Source organism: Microcaecilia unicolor, chromosome 7, assembly GCF_901765095.1.
Source record: "Microcaecilia unicolor chromosome 7, aMicUni1.1, whole genome shotgun sequence".
Lineage (NCBI taxonomy): Eukaryota > Metazoa > Chordata > Amphibia > Gymnophiona > Siphonopidae > Microcaecilia > Microcaecilia unicolor.
Window position 1 is genome coordinate 267,389,841 of NC_044037.1, and position 18,811 is coordinate 267,408,651.

General features: G+C 41.2%; 1 protein-coding gene across 2 annotated transcripts in view; it reads right to left on the reverse strand.

Annotated features, from left to right (window-relative positions):
• Positions 1-502: 502 nt before the first annotated feature.
• UBXN4 (UBX domain protein 4) overlaps positions 503-18,811 on the reverse strand; it is a 92,880-nt gene continuing 74,571 nt past the window's right edge. For both annotated transcript variants that reach the window (XM_030210902.1, XM_030210903.1), the window contains exon 13: positions 503-1,183. In XM_030210902.1, the coding sequence (XP_030066762.1) occupies positions 1,048-1,183 (136 nt within the window). In that variant the 3' untranslated portion in view covers positions 503-1,047. The remainder of the gene's footprint in view (positions 1,184-18,811) is intronic.

Here is an 18,811-nt window from a genome sequence, read left to right on the forward strand (position 1 = left end):
GACAGTTTGGAATCCTTATCTTTCCTCCCTTTCCTCAAGAGCAAGGAGTTCCATTATAAATATTCTCGGTGGACCCTATAGACAGCTGTAACCTTAGGTCTGAGTTTGGATGCGTTATTATGAGTCATTGACGATTGGTTGAGTTGGGGGCGGATTGGGGGGGTATGTTTACCCTGTATATTGGAGGGAGCATTAAAAGCACAGGTTCTCTCCAGCTTCTTGAAGTTCTATTAATGAAGGTTTCAATGTTTATTATTGGAGGAAGAAGAGGTGGAGAGGTTAAGAAAGGGGGGCTGTTTTTATCAGGTAAATTTTGTTTATTGTACCACATGTCGTCAATAAAAATAGTTGAATTATAAAATAAAAACTGAAAATAAACTTTGGATAGAAACAGTTGGTTTTCTCAGCACACTAGTGACAAAACTATTTTTCTTTCTATTACACTTGTAATATGTACAGTAAGGTGGTTTCCACCTTCAACAAATGAAATCAAAGCAAAAGGTTTGTTGAAAAATTTTTTATTGAGAGCTTTTAAGACCAAGGAATGAAAACCTACAAGATGTTGCTTGTAGCTGCAAAAGCAATGAGAAGAAACAAAAGTCTATTACATAAATTAGTTTTCAGATTTGCTAACAGTAGTGTTCCTGATCCTCAAGAAACAAGATAAAAATTCTTAACCTCTGGTTGCCCAAAGCAACGAGTTTTCAGTAAGCCCAGGCCCCTGATTTATGTAGTAAAACATTCAAACTGAAAAAAAAGTGACAGTATGGCTACTGAATATATGAGATGAACTGAGAGACTCCCGGGAGGTGAAACAGCTCTTTAATCCTAAGCATTCTGGTACCATATCATGCCATAATAATTAGATACAACAGATGTTTTGACCTTCTTTGGGCTGGAATCTCATACCACAACAGAATTAAATTACACTGATAGATCAGGGCACAAAATGCAAAACTTGCTCCCCATACCCCATCCTGCAGAAATTTAGTTGAATTAAATCAAAGAAGAAAAAAAAGTTATTGCACATCCATTACTTGGAAGAAACTACATTTGCTGAGTAGAGTTCCCGTTCCAAGTGTTGTTTTCATCGTCATCATCCTGAGTCCTCAATCTATAAATTTTGCCTTCTTTTTTGAACTCATCTCCACGTTTCTCTGACACTCGCTTCCTGACTGTTTCCCTGCATATATAAATAAAAAGTTCAGGTGAAAAGTTACTGATGTGCGTCTCTACCATCTTTCTTCTGTGCAGTAGTTTTTGTAATTGCTATGAAAAGTAACACCACCAAGAACAATGTCCAAAAGCTTTTTAATGTTGTAACCTGCTCTGCACAATCATATTCAATTCAACTCAACCACCGGACAAAAAGCTGAGCTTCAGTCACCCTTTTCATCAGAGGTAGATTACATATTTCCTAGATGACACTGAGGGGCATTTTCGAAAAAGATGGACATCTATCTTTTGTGTTCGAAAATACTATGGACGTCCTGTTTTTTGGTCCATTTTCGAACAAAAGACGTCCAAATGCAAGATGTCCAAAAGAGATGAAGAGCAGCTTAATGGGTAGTGCAGCAGGCTTTGATCCTGGCAACATGGGTTAAATTCCCTCTGCTGTTCCTTGTGACTTCGGGCAAATCAAATGCACAAGGGGCATTTTGGGATATGACATCTAAGTCTGAATTTGGACATTTTTTTGTAAAACGTCCAAAATCAGGAAAGGTCATTTTCTAAAAAAAAAAAAAAGTCAATCTTTTCCTTTTGAAAATGCTGTTTGGAAAAATGTTGTGAGATTTGGATGTTTTATTTTTTGGTCCATTTTCAAACAAATACATCCAAATGCAAAACATACAAAATACACAAGAAAATTCACAATAAAGTGAAACCATTCACATGTTCTAAGTGTGGTAAAAGCTTTGGTTGTAATGTAATGTAAATCTCAAAGTACATCAGAAAGTCCACACGAGAGAGAAACCATTTCCATGTATAGAGTCTAGTAAAAGCTTTGGTAAGAAGGTAAACCTCATAATGCACCACACAATACACACAGGAGTGAAACCATTTACATATCCTGAGTGTGGTAAAAGCTTGGCTAGAAAGAAAGCCTCACATGGCATCAGAGAATCCACACAGGGATGAAACTATTTACATGCACTGAGGAGGTAAAAGCTTCAGTTGGGACAGGTAATTAGGGAACTTACACTCTTGCTATGAAGTATGGAAAATTACACTCTGGTATTTAGATATTTTTATTTGTTACATTTGTATCCCACCTTTTCCCACTTATTAGTAGGCTCAAAGTAGCTTACATAGTTCCAGAGAGGTGGTTACAGACTCCGGTGTGAACAAATAAAGTATAGGGGTACTATTACAGTGACAAGTACAGTAAAAAAGCATCAGTAAATAGGTTGGGGTGATTCAGACAAAATGTTAGGGTGTGATCATGCATCAGGGTAGAAAACTGTCCGTTTCCTGATTAAAATGCCATATTTCATTATTTGGTGTTTATGTCAGATACTGTGGGGTATGCCTTCTTGAACTTGTCAGTTTTTAGGGTTTTTTTTCGGAATTCTAGATGATTATTCGCAGATTTCAGGCGTTTTGGTAGAGAATTCCAGAGCTGTGTGCATTATGTAAGAGAAACTTGACGCGTATGTTGATTTATACTTCAGGCTTTTACAACTTGGGAAGTGAAGAGTTAAGTACGTTCTGGCTGATCCAATTGTTTCTAATTGGTAAGTCGATATATGTAATGAGACCTCCTTTTCATCTATAGATCTGAATTCAAAGCCCAAATCTAATGATAAACAATAGACACAAGGCTCAGATGTTATAAAAAAAAAAAAAAAAGTTTGGCATCAGGTAGAATAGTGGAAAAGTGACATCCCAGGAAAGCAATAGGGCATCCTTGGGGGCACTGCAGTGGACTTTATAAAATGCTCCCAGGTACACATCTCACCATTGCTCCCTTACCTTGTCTGCTGAGCCCCCCCACCAAACCCACAACCCCCAACTGTACACCACTACCATAGCCCTTACAGGTGAAGGGAGCACCAACATGTGGGTGTAGTGGGTTTCTGGTGGGTTTTGGAGGGCTCACAGTTTCCTCCATAAGCTTAACAAGTAGGGGGAGGTAAAAGCCTAGGTCCACCTGCCTGCAGTGCACTGCACCACTACTAGACTACTCCAGGGACCTGCATGCTATTCTAATTGGCCTGAGTATAACATCTGAGGCTGGCAAGTAATATTTTTAATCACATTTTTTGGGGTGGGAGGGGGATAGTGACCACTGGGGGAGTAAGAGGAGGTGATCCCCAAGTCCCTCCAGTGGTCATCTGGTCATTTGGGGCACCTCTTTTTGGAGTAGAGGAATATCCTAGTGGTTAGTGCAGAAGACTTTGATCCTGGGGAAGTGGGTTCAATTCCCATTGCAGCAATTCGCTATAAAAACAGGTCTAGCTCAAAACGTCTAAGTTTTAGTCCTGGACGTCTTTGTTTTGTTCCATTATTGCTGAAAGACGTCCAAGTTCCGCCTTGAACATGACCCTGGCACGCCCCCTTGAGATTTGGACGTTCTTCTGACAGACTTCAGAGAAAGACGTCCAAAAAGAGGTTTTGATAATACTAATTTGTACGTTTCTGTGAGATAAACGTCCAAATGCTGACATGTCACTTTTTGGACGTCTTTCGCTTTTGAAAATGAGCCTGACTATATATTATGTAGCTACAATCTAAAAACTTAAGGGTTGACTGAAAACATACAAGCAATGTATGGGCCTACTACACCAATCAAAATGTGTCACCAAACCAGAACTCATATGTTTAGATCAGGAGGACCATGCTAAGAACCCCTAGTTTAGATAACAGCTACTGAACAGTTTACTATATATCAGGGCTGGCCAAGTTTACACAAAGAGCCAGAAATCTAGAATTCAAAGCAGCAGAATCCTTTACATTTGAAGAATGGAAAAGGCATGGCAGCATCTATTTCCCCAAGAAAGGGCCAACTCTGTTAATCTCTTCCTCACCTCTAGTCTCATTCTCTCTCTCTCAATTCTCCTAATCCTCATCTATCACTGTACCATGGACACACCTCCATCCCTAGCCCTTCTCTTTTCTATGCCTTTGTCCCCACCACTTCCTCTCTCTCCCCCTTTGCCCAAACCCTCAGCACAGTGTTCCCCTGACCTCCTTTAGTGTCTTCTCAGGCTTTGAGCTGATGGCAGCAGCATAAGACAATCAAAGCACCATAGCCCCAAGGTAGTGGACACTAAGAAGTTGCAACTGCAGGGGCCACTCACAGGTAATTCCAAATGTTCTGGTGGTTTGGCAGCAGCCTGCAACTTATAGTTGCAGGTCCTACAACTTTCCCTGCTTGCTGGCTGCTCAGGAGAAGAATCACCAGGAAGGACAGCAGGCCAGTATGGCACAGGGGTTTGATGAAGGACTGCTGCCAGGCACCCACAATGCTCAAGAGCCTGGCAGCAGGAGGCTTCCAAGGTGCCAGTTGGGAACCTCTGGAATAGTTTTCAGTTTTTCTCATTTGGTAGGGCAGAGTTGGTACAAGTGTATTAGGCACCTTAAGCAAACTTCCAGTCTTGTCCACCCACTGCTAAATAACTTTCAGTCCCATAGGCCAATTCCCGGACATTTTGATAAATCATAATCGAGCACAGAAAGTGGGAGAGCGACCAAGGATACCAGAAACTGGAGGATGTTCTTTGATTAAAAGTTTATTGAAGGTTTGAAGACGCGACACAATGTCGTGTTTCGGCCGTCAGGCCTGCATCAGGAGTCTATGAAAACATACATTTATATATAATAAAAACAAAAATAACCGTACACAATACACACAAATGAGTTAAAAAAGTAAATATAAAAAGTATATAAACTATAACTGTAAAGAAATGTATATGACAATTCTATAAAGTTGTCTAAAAATAATATGCCAAAAAACAAAAAATATAAAAAAACAACATGCTGGCAGATTTCCTCTCCGATAAATCATAATCAACATTTTTCACACCAAGGGGGTAATAACACATCATATGATTTAATTGAATTAATCACATACCATGTTAATTATTTTCAAAGCAGCTACATATCTAATGCTGAATCCAGTCTAACACAATTTATATCCCTAATCACTGAAGATAAAAAATGGTTTTAGACTCTTAAAGAACAGTATACAATTTCTACTTCATTCATCTCTGTGACAGCTGACTCTTTGCCACATTCACTAACCAGTCTAAAGACTTCAGAGTGCATATAACATTGGCAGTTACAAACATACTTTCGCTGTGTGATGTGGCCTGACGAGCCAATCGCTAAGATACATATGCACCAGCATCCTCTGTCTCTACAGAAAGGCTAATATGACCATCATCATTTTGGAGTATGTTTTGGGTGCCCTGGCCAGCCCAAAAGGGAGAGATCAAAACAGACAGTGCCTGCCCAGCAGTGCAGACTAAAGAAAATGCTGATGATTCTGTCAGACTGGAATGTGCACGCTATGGTATAGTCCAATGAGGAAAAAGCCTCTCCCCCTGGACTGCTATAATGGCCAATCACAGTACTTATTGATTCTCAAGGTCCAGAATAGGACCTGAATATGCCATCCTTTAACACAACAAAATAGATGCAGTATATCCCCAGCCTGGGTTCCTCTGGAAGAACTGGAGTACTGCACTAAGCTGTAGAACTGCCCCAGAGTCTTCTCTAAAATGGCCCTTCTGTGAGGAGAACCTCCCTCTCCCCAATGTCCCCACAAAAGCATACAGCAGCAGCCCTCAGAGCACAGCCATCTTATATAGTCTCCTAGACCCAACAATCGAAAGTAATCATGGTCTACTCCTCATGTCAGTTGAGCAGAGCCTCCCACCTCTCCCGGACCTAGAAGGTATGGACTTTAAAGAGCCCTAGAAACTATCCCTCTGGAAGTCTAAGGACCTTGGACTCCTAATTCCCTTACTAGCTTCTCCAATTCCTCACCAAACACTAGAGTGCCCTTGAAGGGAGATTACAAAGGAATGCCGTGGAGTAACATCCACTGCCCAGTGATGAAGCCAGACGGTGCAGCAGCCACAGTTTTAGCCGAAGGCCATACTAAATCATATAATGCATCCACCAGGAAGTTTCCCTTGGATAGTAATGCCTACATCTCCTCTTCTGAAGGTCCATTCTGTAGGTGACTGAGCAATGCCTTAGTAACCAGTCTGCAGTTCACTGCCTGTAAGCCAATACTAGCCATCTCAAACCCAACTTCAACAAGGTCCTTTACTGCCACCCTTTACTGGATGGTAATCTTACGGGTGTCTACCATGATCCAAGTGTCCACCCTAGGAAGCTTCAACAACTTATCTAGGTCATTCCATGGGAGAGGTTAAGGTTTAGCCATCAAGCAGGTGACTTTAAAAGTTGCAAAAGGAGCCTCCCATTCTGCAGGCATGACCTCTCAAATTGACTGTGGAAAGAGAAACAAACGCTGGACTTCTCAGATCCCCATTTGAATCAGGCACACCTAAGATTTCTTTGGTGATTAGTCCTTCAAAATTTTCAGGAAAACAACCACCCATGCAATCAGGGGAGTGAGATTTCCAGAAGAATCTTACTACTGAAGACTCCTCCTCTGCTAAGGGGGCAATCTCCGCAGCCTCAAAATCTTGCAGGCAAAGGTCGCCTAAACGGCCTGCACCAATCCACCTCCCCATTCCACTTAAGAAGTCCCCCAAGTTCACAAACTCCAGGCAGTTCTCCAGCGCACTCTCCCTCTCTGCACAAATGAGGCATCTCTGGAGCAGGCACAGGAGATACCCAGTCACTGTCCTGGCTTGGAATCCCTTCCCTTATGAAAACCTCATTGTCTAGGCCTTGCCACATAGAACAATATGTTCAAAATTATTAAACTGTAGCAAGTGTTCTCCAAGAACAGCAAGATGAATGTTTCTACTCTTGAGCGACACTATCCAATGGAGCCCGCACAGAAACACTCAGCAGCATCTATTCCAGAAGTTTTCAGAAGCACCTCATCATGCATGCCCACACCTTTCCACTTGATGCTGTCATGCTGGACCTTCAGTGTACTACAGATAGCTGATCTGAATTCAAATGCAAGAGGAGATGGGTGAGTATATTAAAGAATATTCATCCTGCTGTCACTGAAGAACACCTGCTACAAGTGAGTAACTGTTTTATCCAAGGACAAGCAGGGTGGCAATATTCTTACTTTCAGAATACCTACCAGGTTGTCTTGACCAAAAAAAAAGAAAAACAAAATAAGACCTGCAACAGGCAAGGCCCAGGAGGAACATCGCAATCAACATAGCAGGTGTTTGTTTTTTTGGTTTGTTTGTTTTTAAGGCTGCCTGGAACAGAAAGAAATGGGTTTAGGAAAATGGAGTTAGATTTTAGTCCCCAAAGAGATTCTGAAGAATTGTCTGACAAAACCAACTGTCGCATTGGGAGTCCTGTTCCAAAAAGGTAGTGAGATGTGAAAGTGTGGCTGAAGTGAATGTTGCAACTTTGCATATTTCCTCTATGGAGGCTGGCCTCAAGTGGGCTACCAATGCAGCCATGGCTCAAACAGTCTAGAGCAGGGTTGTCCAACCTCAGTCCTTAAGGGTCGCAAACCAGGTTTTCAGGATTTCATAAGTACATAAGTAGTGCCATACTGGGAAAGACCAAAGGTCCATCTAGCCCAGCATCCTGTCACCGACAGTGGCCAATCCAGGTCAAGGGCACCTGGCACGCTCCCCAAACGTAAAAACATTCCAGACAAGTTATACCTAAAAATGCGGAATTTTTCCAAGTCCATTTAATAGCGGTCTATGGACTTGTCCTTTAGGAATCTATCTAACCCCTTTTTAAACTCCGTCAAGCTAACCGCCCGTACCACGTTCTCCGGCAACGAATTCCAGAGTCTAATTACACGTTGGGTGAAGAAAAATTTTCTCCGATTCATTTTAAATTTACCACACTGTAGCTTCAATTCATGCCCTCTAGTCCTAGTATTTTTGGATAGCGTGAACAGTCGCTTCACATCCACCCGATCCATTCCACTCATTATTTTATACACTTCTATCATATCTCCCCTCAGCCGTCTCTTCTCCAAGCTGAAAAGCCCTAGCCTTCTCAGCCTCTCTTCATAGGAAAGTCGTCCCATCCCCACTATCATTTTCGTCGCCCTTCGCTGTACCTTTTCCAATTCTACTATATCTTTTTTGAGATACGGAGACCAGTACTGAACACAATACTCCAGGTGCGGTCGCACCATGGAGCGATACAACGGCATTATAACATCCGCACACCTGGACTCCATACCCTTCCTAATAACACCCAACATTCTATTCGCTTTCCTAGCCGCAGCAGCACATGAGATCTATTTGCATGCCCAGTCTCCATTGTATACAAATAGATCTCATGCATATTCATTGGGGAAATCCTGAAAACCCAACCTGGAAAGGGCCAAGGTTGGACACCCTTGGTCTAGAGTCAGCCCAGCCTGGGCATAAGGAAATGCAGTCCGCTAGCCAATTTGAAAGTGTGTGTTTGCTGATGGCAGCTCCCATCCTGTTTGGGTCAAAAGAAACAAAGCTGGGTGGACCTTCCTATAGGCTTTAGTCTGCTCCATACAGAAGGTCAAGGTTCTCTTGCAGTCCAAAATGTGAGGTGTGTCTTCATGTTTTTGGGCATACAAACAGGGGCAAAATGTTTGTAGAAAAACTGATCGATTAAGATGGAATTCCAACACTGCCTTAGGAAATTAAGTTGTGTGTGCAAGACCTCTCTATTACTCTAAAACTTCAGAGAAGGTGGAGATCAGCTACTAGAGCCTGAAGCTCACTGATTCTGCGTGCTGAAGTGCTTCAGAGAACAGTGGCTCAAAAGGAGTTTTCATCAGCTGAGTTAAAACACTGAGATCTTATGACACCATAGAGCATCCATTCCCAACCCAGTTCCCGGGGCACACCTAGTCCCATCAGGTTTTTAGGATATCCACAATGAATATGTATGAGAAAGATTTACATGCATTGCCTCAATTGCATGCAAATTTAATTCATGAATATTCATTGTGGATATCCTGAAAATCCAATGGGACTAGATGTGCCCTAAGGACTGGGTTGGTAATGAGTGCCATACAGGGCCTGATAGGACAGAGAAAGTACCTGCATATAATGTGTACAGCACTGAATACATCTAGCAGCGCTATAGAAATGATTAGTAGTAGTAGTTTCCATCTGAAGCTTTAAAGGGACCTCAACCCTAAAAGACCGTCCAAGGGAATGGGGAAGTAGCAGCTACTTCCCAGGTAGGGCTATTTTACTGCCTTTTTTAAAAAATGCAACTAGGGAAGACAAGGCCACAAATAATTTAAAAAAAAAAAAGCATCTTCACACGGTATTCCCCCAGCCCCCCCCCCCCTTTTGAAAGATTTACCATAGAAAGGGCTGAAAAAGGACTAGAAACAGCACCTTGCCCTAAAACCTCTGCTCCCATGGATTACATAATTAGGAAGGCAGAGCTAAAAGTGAAATGTGTGAAAAATGCTGAGAACCTGGAGGGAAAAAAAACAAGGTTTGAGAATGCAGCCAAAATTCAATTCAAGCCACATCATCGCAAACCAGCTGGCCCACTAGGAGCTCTGCTAAAAACATCTGGAGGTTACCTCAGGCACATGGGTTGTAGCAAAAATCTAGCTCAGTGCTGCAGCCTAGCAGCTCAGAAGTCAGTAACCTCTATGCCAATATTCACGCCAAAAACTCAAGCCTCCCCGGGACTAGGTAACATGAACCCGCTACTATGGTCAAGTGTTCTTGTTGGAGAAAACTCCTGTCAGCACTCATAGGTGCTGAAACAAGGGGAACCACAGATGCCATGAAACCCCCTAAAAATTTCCTAACATTGCCATTGTGCCATCTCCTTTCTTCGATTACATGGCCTAACTTCCAACTGCCTGCACAAAGCAAGCACCAGACCACTACCTGCCAGACTCTTCAAAGCAAACACCAGAATGCCCTTTTAAAAAAGAAAAAAAAAAGCTGTAAGGAAAAGAGCAGAGCATCCCAACACCCCTGGGCTTTAGTCTTCTGAGGGTAGGCTTCAGAACATTGCAGTTGACTACAGGAAAGGAAATTATCAGTTAAGACAATTTCACCTTCCTTGTTGTCTGGCTGCATCATCCTGAACAAGTAGGATATACCCAAGCAGAACTACTGGGTGAGGGAAGACAAAGCTCCCCTCAGGACAGCTCTGCCGAAGTCAGTGTGAACCCTGGTGAACACATTCTACCTGTAATGCTTCACAAAAGCATGTAACGATAACCTCGTTGCCGCCCTGTAGATCTCCTCCAGGGTGAACTGCCAGGCCTCTGATCATGAGGTCACGCAAGCCCTAATCGAGTGGGCTTTCAAACCCAGAGGCACCAGCTACTTTTTACCAACATAGGCTGCCTCTATGGCCTCCAACGTGCAACAGTGGCCTTGGAGGCCGCCTAACCCTGATATTTCCCTGAGCAAGCTGGTTATGCCAGTGAGTGCACTGGAAAAAAAAAAAAAAGTTTTTTTTTTCTCTACCTCCATCTGCTTGTAGGAAGGGATAATGCCCTCTTGTTCAGAACAGTGCAGGCAGACAACAAAGAAGTGAATTTTTTGAAGTTTTATTTTAAATTCATAAAGTGACTCATAACAGAGCAAGCTTATGTTGATTTTACTGAGTTGACAGCAGAATACATTCAGAGATGTGTAAGGGGAAACCTAGTTCTGGTCTGCACCCATTGAGGGAGTTTCTATGGATGCAGTGTACTTTTATAGAACGCCAGATAAAGGGTTTATGTTGTGGCCTCTGTCCTATCTTCTATAGACCTTATACTTCACTTTGTTTTCTGACCTTCAAGGGGTGATAGTAGGGATAATGACACTAACAGTGAAATAAATAATTTTTATACCTGACGCGTGTGTTTCCTGAATTTGCACATAAAGTCAGTCAGTGCTGAAAGGTGACAAATGAGGCCCCTGTTTTGCTCGTAACACTCTATATAGTGCTTGTATCATATTGGAGTCATGACCCTGTTGCGAGTTTGGTGTCTGTTGCTGCATTTTGGAGTTATAGAGCCTGGTGTGATGTTTACATTGCTATCTTCTACTAGACAGAGTAATGAACTTATTTTATACATTTATCATAATGTGTAGGTTGCATATTTTAAAGTCAGTTATCTTGACCTTCTTGGAAGAAGCAGAATATAAATGACACATTTCTCTGCGTACGCTTCATTCTGTGGTTGGCACTATCTTGGTGGAGGGTCTGGGGTGGAGCTGGAGGCAAGTTTGGGGGGCAGAGCTTGGACACTCCAAAAGAAAAAATGTGTTCCGCTGACCTACCAGCACCACTGAAGCTTAAGTCCACAGTTGGTTTATAAAAGTATAAGCAGCCCAGGCTTCAATCAAGTGACCCTGAATGCCATACTGCAGGCTTGGAACCTGAGCTCCCTCAGGACTAGCCAGAGCAAAGGACTAAACACAATATGGAAGCAATTTCTTACTTGGTGCAGGATTATTGCAGAAATACCGCAGAAAAATTCAGCCATGAGTAGTGCGAGGAGGGGGACTGAAACTCCTCTGAGTTATCCTCTCAGCTCTCTTTAAAATGTTGCTTATCGGGGTCACGTGACGCTATGAGCGGGAGTGGACGCTAGTTGGATCGCTCCTGCCTTCTCCTCAAACATCTGGGCAAAAAATCGCTGCAAAACAAAGATTAACATCCTGCTAATTGAGAGTGAACATTAGCCGAACTCACAGTGAACGGACCGAGTGCAGAAGGTTACGGCAATGACGACAAAAAACACAAGAAAAGAGAAAGAAAAAACTCGCCTAGTTGGAGACAAAATGGCGGCGCCGGTGAGCCCGGGAACGTCGGAGGTGGGGTCTGCCTGGGCCGCTGAAATTGTGGGAGAAGTCACACAAGCGCTAGAGGTAATATTAGATAAAAAATTGAGCTCCTTGGACAACAAGTTGGAATCCCTTAATAACAATATAGCCCAAATACAAACGGATATGGTGCACTATCAACAGCGGGCCAGTGAAACGGAGGACCGAGTCAGTGTACTAGAAGCAGAGATAAATCAACTGAAGAAAACAATCACCTCCTATGACGATAAACTCGAAGACCTAGAAAATAGGTCGAGGAGGAACAATCTCCGAATTGTGGGACTAACTGAAGGGCAAGGAGATCGTGAACTCAGTAAATATCTTGAAACGTGGTTCACAGCAGAACTGGAGTTACCTGAGATGTTGGGGCCGCTAAGAATCGAGCGTGCACATCGACTAGGGCCGAAGAACGCGGCGGAGGGAAGACCACGTGTAGTCATCTGCAAAATCCTCAATTTCAATCATAAAAACGCCATTTTGCAAGCTCTACGCAACGGCAAAGAACTATACAGTGGAAATCGCAAAGTTCTTTGTTTTCAAGATTATTCACCGGCGGTGGCGGCGCAAAGAAAAAAGTTTTCATCGATATGCTCAGCATTGGTGAATAAAAAGATCAAGTTTGCGCTATTATACCCCGCGAAGTTGAGAATCATTCATTCTTCGGGCACGAAGTTGTTTACCACTATGGAAGAAGCAAAAATATTTGTGCAACAGATGGAAGAGAGGCCGGAAACTTAAGAGTGAAGGATTACATCGCTGAAAAAAGACATTTTCCAACTGACTTCACTAAATGCTTGAGATAATGTACAATGGCGTGAAAAGTGAAAAATTATAATAAGAGGATGTTGGGGCAGATGATCCATGAAAGAGATTATTAAAGGATAAATTGAAAAGCGACACAAGTTGGATTTAAGGTGGACATAATGGACATTGAAAACATTAGAGGGCCAATTGAAATACAAACAGGATAACAGGAAAGGACGATTTAAGCATGAAAAGTGGCCAAGAATCTTGGATATTAGGAAAGTATGCTATAATAGATATAATATAAGGATGTTAAGATCTTACTTTTGTTGTTAGTTATTTGATACTGCAGGCAATGTAAGATGCAGGGCCTGAAATCAGTTAAATTCGATTTGAAAGTATTACAATCTTAGTTTGAAAAAATCTGACAACACTAAGAGTTCATATGACTAATAATACTGCTCTTGCTTAACAATTGTAGAGACTGGCAAGTCTAAAAGTCAAATGTGTTGGGGGACTGAATGATAAAGAGGTAATACATACTCACACAATCATGAAAGTATGTTATAATAGATATAGTATAATAATGTTAAGATATTACTTTTGTTGATAGCAAGTTGATATTGCCGGTAATGTAAGTCGCAGGGCCTGAAATCAGTTAAATTGGATTTGAAAGTATTACAATTTTAGTTTGAAAGAATCTGACAACCATAAGATCACTCAAGACTAATAATACTGCTTTTGCTTAATAATTGTAGAGAATGGCAAATCCAAAAGTTAAATGTGTTGGGGGACTGAATGTTAAAAAGGTAATACTTACTCACACATACATGTATCATTAACGGAAGAACGAGTAGAGAAGGGACGGATACAAATAATGGGAGGAGGAGCGTTGACAGTGACCTGCTTCCTACGGGAAGGAGAGGGCTATTGGGGGGGAATGGGGAGAGGGGGGAGGGTAGGGAACAGATAACTACAGGACAATGCAAGGGGGGGAGGGGGAAGGGAGTAACTCAATGTAACCTACAGACGCAAATAAATATGAAGATGAGAACATGGGGTATGAGCAGGAGTGGCTGGAGGCTGGGCTGGCTACTCTTGATAGTAAAAGGTAATCAGAGGATGGAAAATCGATATATGAACGATAACTACTTAAGGTAGCATCCTGGAATGTGGGGGGAATACATTCCCCCATTAAGAGATCAAAAATACTGCGTCATCTTAAACATATAAAAGCAGATATTGCACTGCTCCAAGAAACACATTTGTCAACAGTGGAACATGCCAAATTAGCCAAATGGTGGGTGGCAGATTGTGTGGCAGCTGCGGCAATGGGCCGGAAAGGGGGAGTAGCCATACTTTTTCGGAAAGGGCTAGCAATTAAGATACATAAAACTATTTCAGACCCAGAGGGTAGATTTGTACTAAGCATAGTAACTATTAATAAAAAAACTATAATATTGGGAAATATATATGCTCCTAATGTGTTAGATTTAAAATTCTATAAGAAATTGCTATCCCAAATCACTCAATTGGAAAACTTGCCTATAGTGATGGGAGGAGATTTCAATATGACTTGGGATCCGAATATGGACAGATCGCATCCGCCAAAGGAGATAAGAAAAATAGATACTAGGGGTCTACCGGATTTATGTGAAATATTAGATTTAATAGATGTCTGGCGCACCTTGCATCCTATGGAGAAAGCATACACACACCAATCTAGAGCACATGGGTCAGCATCAAGAATTGATTACTTGCTGGTATCACGAACTATAATAACAGACATTACTGAGGTACACATAGATCCCTGTGTCATATCGGATCATTCGGTGGTCGGAATGACATGGAAGGGAGGGGAGGATGAAGACTTGCTAAAAAGCTGGACGTTTCCAACATACTTAATTAAAGATGCAAGATTTGGGGAGTTTTTACATGCTAAATGGGCAGAATTTAAGCATTTTAATGAAGGCTCAGTGGCTGAGACCAGCACTTACTGGGAAGCAGCGAAAGCGGTGTTGAGGGGGGAAATAATCAGTTATGTCACGCAATATAAACGAGTGAGAGACAGAGAAATAATGAGACTAGAACAACTCTTAGGTAAATTAAACCGCCAATACGGTTTGAACCCCAGTAATGATATCAGACAAGAGATTCTAACCATACAAGCAACTTTAAACACCAAACTACATGAGAGAGAAGTGAAATCTCAGGCCTACTATCGCTTTCAACTTTACAAGCACGGGAATAAAGGGGGCAAATATTTAGCTCGACTTATAGCATCTAAGGTTACTTCCCGAAATATAACAACTATTAAACAAAAAAATGGGAATCTCATACACTCTAATAAAGAAATTCGACAGGCTTTTCAAAATTTTTATCAAGAACTTTATAAGAGGGCAGATCAAGACGAGTTACAGGGGGAGTCTTACTTGGAGGGTGTTCACATCCCGAGGCTGCAAAGTAGAGACAGAAAGCGGCTAAATGCTAGGATGAGTGAAGACGAGGTGGGATGGGCAATCAAACAAAGTAAATCAGGCAAAGCATCAGGTCCAGACGGCTTTAAAGCAGAATTTTATAAGATGATGGGGGATTCGATTCTCCCTACCTTGACTGAGATGTTTAATGAATGGATAGAGAAGGGTGCCTTATCTGATAATATGAATTTAGCTAGGATAGTAGTATTTCCTAAACCAAAGCGAGATGAACAGCTGGTTACATCGTATAGACCCATTTCCCTAATTAATCAAGAGGCAAAATTATTTGCAAAAATATTGGCCAAACGATTAGGAGGGATATTGCCTCACCTTATTCATCCAGCACAGGTTGGTTTTGTCCAAGGGCGATCAAGTACAAAAAACTTGCGGAATATTTTGGCGTCATTGGAAGGACTGGGTCATTCCAAACAGCAAGCTGTGATGATCAGCTTCGACGCAGAAAAAGCGTTCGACAGAGTGGAATGGCCCTTTCTATACTCGGTGCTACAGAAATATGGATTTAATGGCAACTTTGTGCAGGCAATTAGAGCATTATATCATAAACCAAGAGCACAAGTGCTGGTAAATGGAAATATATCGGGGGAAATTCAGATCAATAGGGGAACTAGACAAGGTTGTCCTCTGTCGCCTCTGTTATTTGCACTTCAATTAGACCCATTAATTAGAGACATACATGATTGTGCAGCGATAACAGGGGTAAATATTAAAAATCAAGAATTTAAGATAGCCGCATTTGCGGATGACTTGTTAATGATTATTACGAAGCCAAAAGATACTCTAGAGAATCTTTTACAAATTTTCAGAGAATATGGAGATTATTCGGGTTTCAAACTGAATATAGACAAGTCAGAAGCGCTTCCAATTAATGTGGACATACACGAGCTATGGGGGGGAGATTTCCCTTTGAAGCAGGCACACAAATCTTTTGTATACTTGGGTATACAGTTGCCGGCCAGACCAAAAGAGCTATATCATTTAAATGTTGAAAAATTACTGGAACAGACAAAACAGCAGTTAGAATCATGGGGCACGCTTACAATCTCGCTCATAGGGAGGATCAACCTTCTTAAAATGGTGATATTACCGAGATGGTTATATATGTTGCAGATCTTACCAATAGCCCTGTTGCAGAAAGATATAAAGCGCTTATACCGAATGCTGCTCAGATTTTGTTGGGCTAAGAAAAAAGCTAAAATACAACAAAAATACATGTTGGGAGGTTGGAGACAGGGGGGTTTGGGAATTCCCAATCTTAAATATTATAACATGGCATGTTTATTGCGACTGGTGAGAGATAGATTATTTCATGCTTCCGACCATACACCTATAGAGATAGAAGATGCATTATTTAACCCATATCACTTTACTACCCTAATGCATCTACGGAGCGGGGAAACTCCTCCAAGAATTAGACACAATATTTTACTTAAACCCATGAGAGAGGTATGGAAATTTATAGGCAAACTATTAGGCGGAGACTCAAGAATAACGGAGTTAATAAGTATTAGAGGAAATCCGGCCTTCCAACCAGGAATGGAGAACAAAATCTTTGATGACTGGGGAAAGATAGGTGTGGAAACCCTGGCAGACACACTAGGAGAGAATGGGGATATTAAGCCATTGCTGCAGCTGCTTCATCAAGAGGAACCTGGATGGCAAGATACTTATGCACACTATCAGCTTAAACATTACATACAAAACTTAAATAAAGAAGCACTTACAATTAGGTTAGGTAATAAAATTATTACCTTCTTTGAGGAAATTACAGAAAATGCCCCTTCTATATCGCAATTATATCAGAGATTATGGAGCCTAACTCCTGAGAAGGAGATGACTCTGTTGAAACAGAAATGGGAAAAAGATATGGGAAAGAACTTGCAATCCTGGGATATAATAGCACAAATCAAAAGTATTCCATGCCTGATAGGGGGAACTGATTATAGAGAATGTGCATTTAGAATGATACACAGGGCATACTTTACACAGGTTCAATTGTATAAAGCAGGGGGTATAGAAACAGCTCTTTGTGTAAAATGTCATAATGCCGAGAACTCCATATATCATGCGATGTGGAAATGTGTGTTAATACAACGATATTGGAGACAAATAACTAATTATCTTACAGGTATGTTATGTAGTAGAGTAGATATGAATCCATTACATCTAATATTAGATATGAAGGAGGTACAACCGAGTTTAAATGCAGATAAAGTATTGCTAAAGCGCAAATTATGTTTGGTAGCAAGGAAATGTATTATGCAACACTGGACTACACACAACCCGCCAAATTTCTGGCATTGGCGTAATCAGGTACATCAATTGTTGGTCTGGGAAGCAAAAGAGGCTAAAGGAAATGATAAAAGAAAAACGAGATTTCTTAAAATCTGGGGATGCTACTTGGAAAGAATGACGCAGAAAGGGCGAAGTCTGATTATTAATACCTTATGAGTGGACTTTATGCGATACTAGAAAAGTATGGGGATTCTTATAGGTTACAGGGGGAAACACGAAGAATAAGAGGGCAGGGAGGGTGGGAAGGGGAAATAGTAGGTATAAAGATGGAAGAATGAAACATTATACTATGGTGGAAACTAATAATTGATTTGTTGTACTAATATAGGACAAAGAAGGTGGAACAATATTTGGTTATGTTAGACGTTGACAATAATGTAATGTTCTGTTGAATTCATGGATAATACAAATTGATGAAACACACAGAGGAAGAAAATGAAACACACTATCCCTGTGTAAGATAAATACTGTTTTATTATGTTATTACAAGATAATTGAGGAACAGAAAAATACTTGTATTAGTTTTATAATGTCTACAAGATGTAGATGTGTTGATTTCTTTCATAATAAAAAACAGTTGAAACATAAAATGTTGCTTATCCAGGTACATATATTTAGAGCTGAAAACTAAAGTCACCTCCTACTCAACTGGTATAAGCTCTCCAGTTGATACAGGAACACATCAGTAACAAAACCAGTTTCAACTCGTCTCTGTCACACACACACACACATATATATATATTTTTTTTATGGCACATAATCCTCAAGTGATTAATTCCTCTGCTCTACTAGCACAAAAGTTCTCCAACTGGGTGAGGAGCTTCTCAGAAACAGTCCAGGAGCTGCATGGTATGTCCATCCCATCCACTGGAGACAGAGAAATACCGAGCACTCTAAGACTGCACAGTGCTCTTAAGGGGCGAATCAAAACTACTTTGTTTTATCCCCATCCGCTGGTCGACAGGCATAACCTGTAGGTTCTGGCCTGTTATGGATACTAAGGAAGTACTGTATGTTTTATAAAATGAACATATGTTTATACCTTCACAGCAGATGTAAATCTGTGCAGTTAGAGGCTAATTTGGGGTGCCTATTTTCAAACTTTTAAAAATTGAACCAAGGATGTACAACTTGAAAACCATTCAGATAACAATTTATGACGTCAAGTGCATCCAGATACTATACCAATCCTTTGTAATACAACATGTCCATAGATCCTTTTCTTTATACTTACGTGAACAACAGTATATTCCCCCTCCCACCCTCCCCTCCCTACTGCTATCCAACCAGTCCCAACACTGATTAAATAAAGCTTTGCAACTCCTAATGAACCTGTTTCTTATGGTACACCAGAGC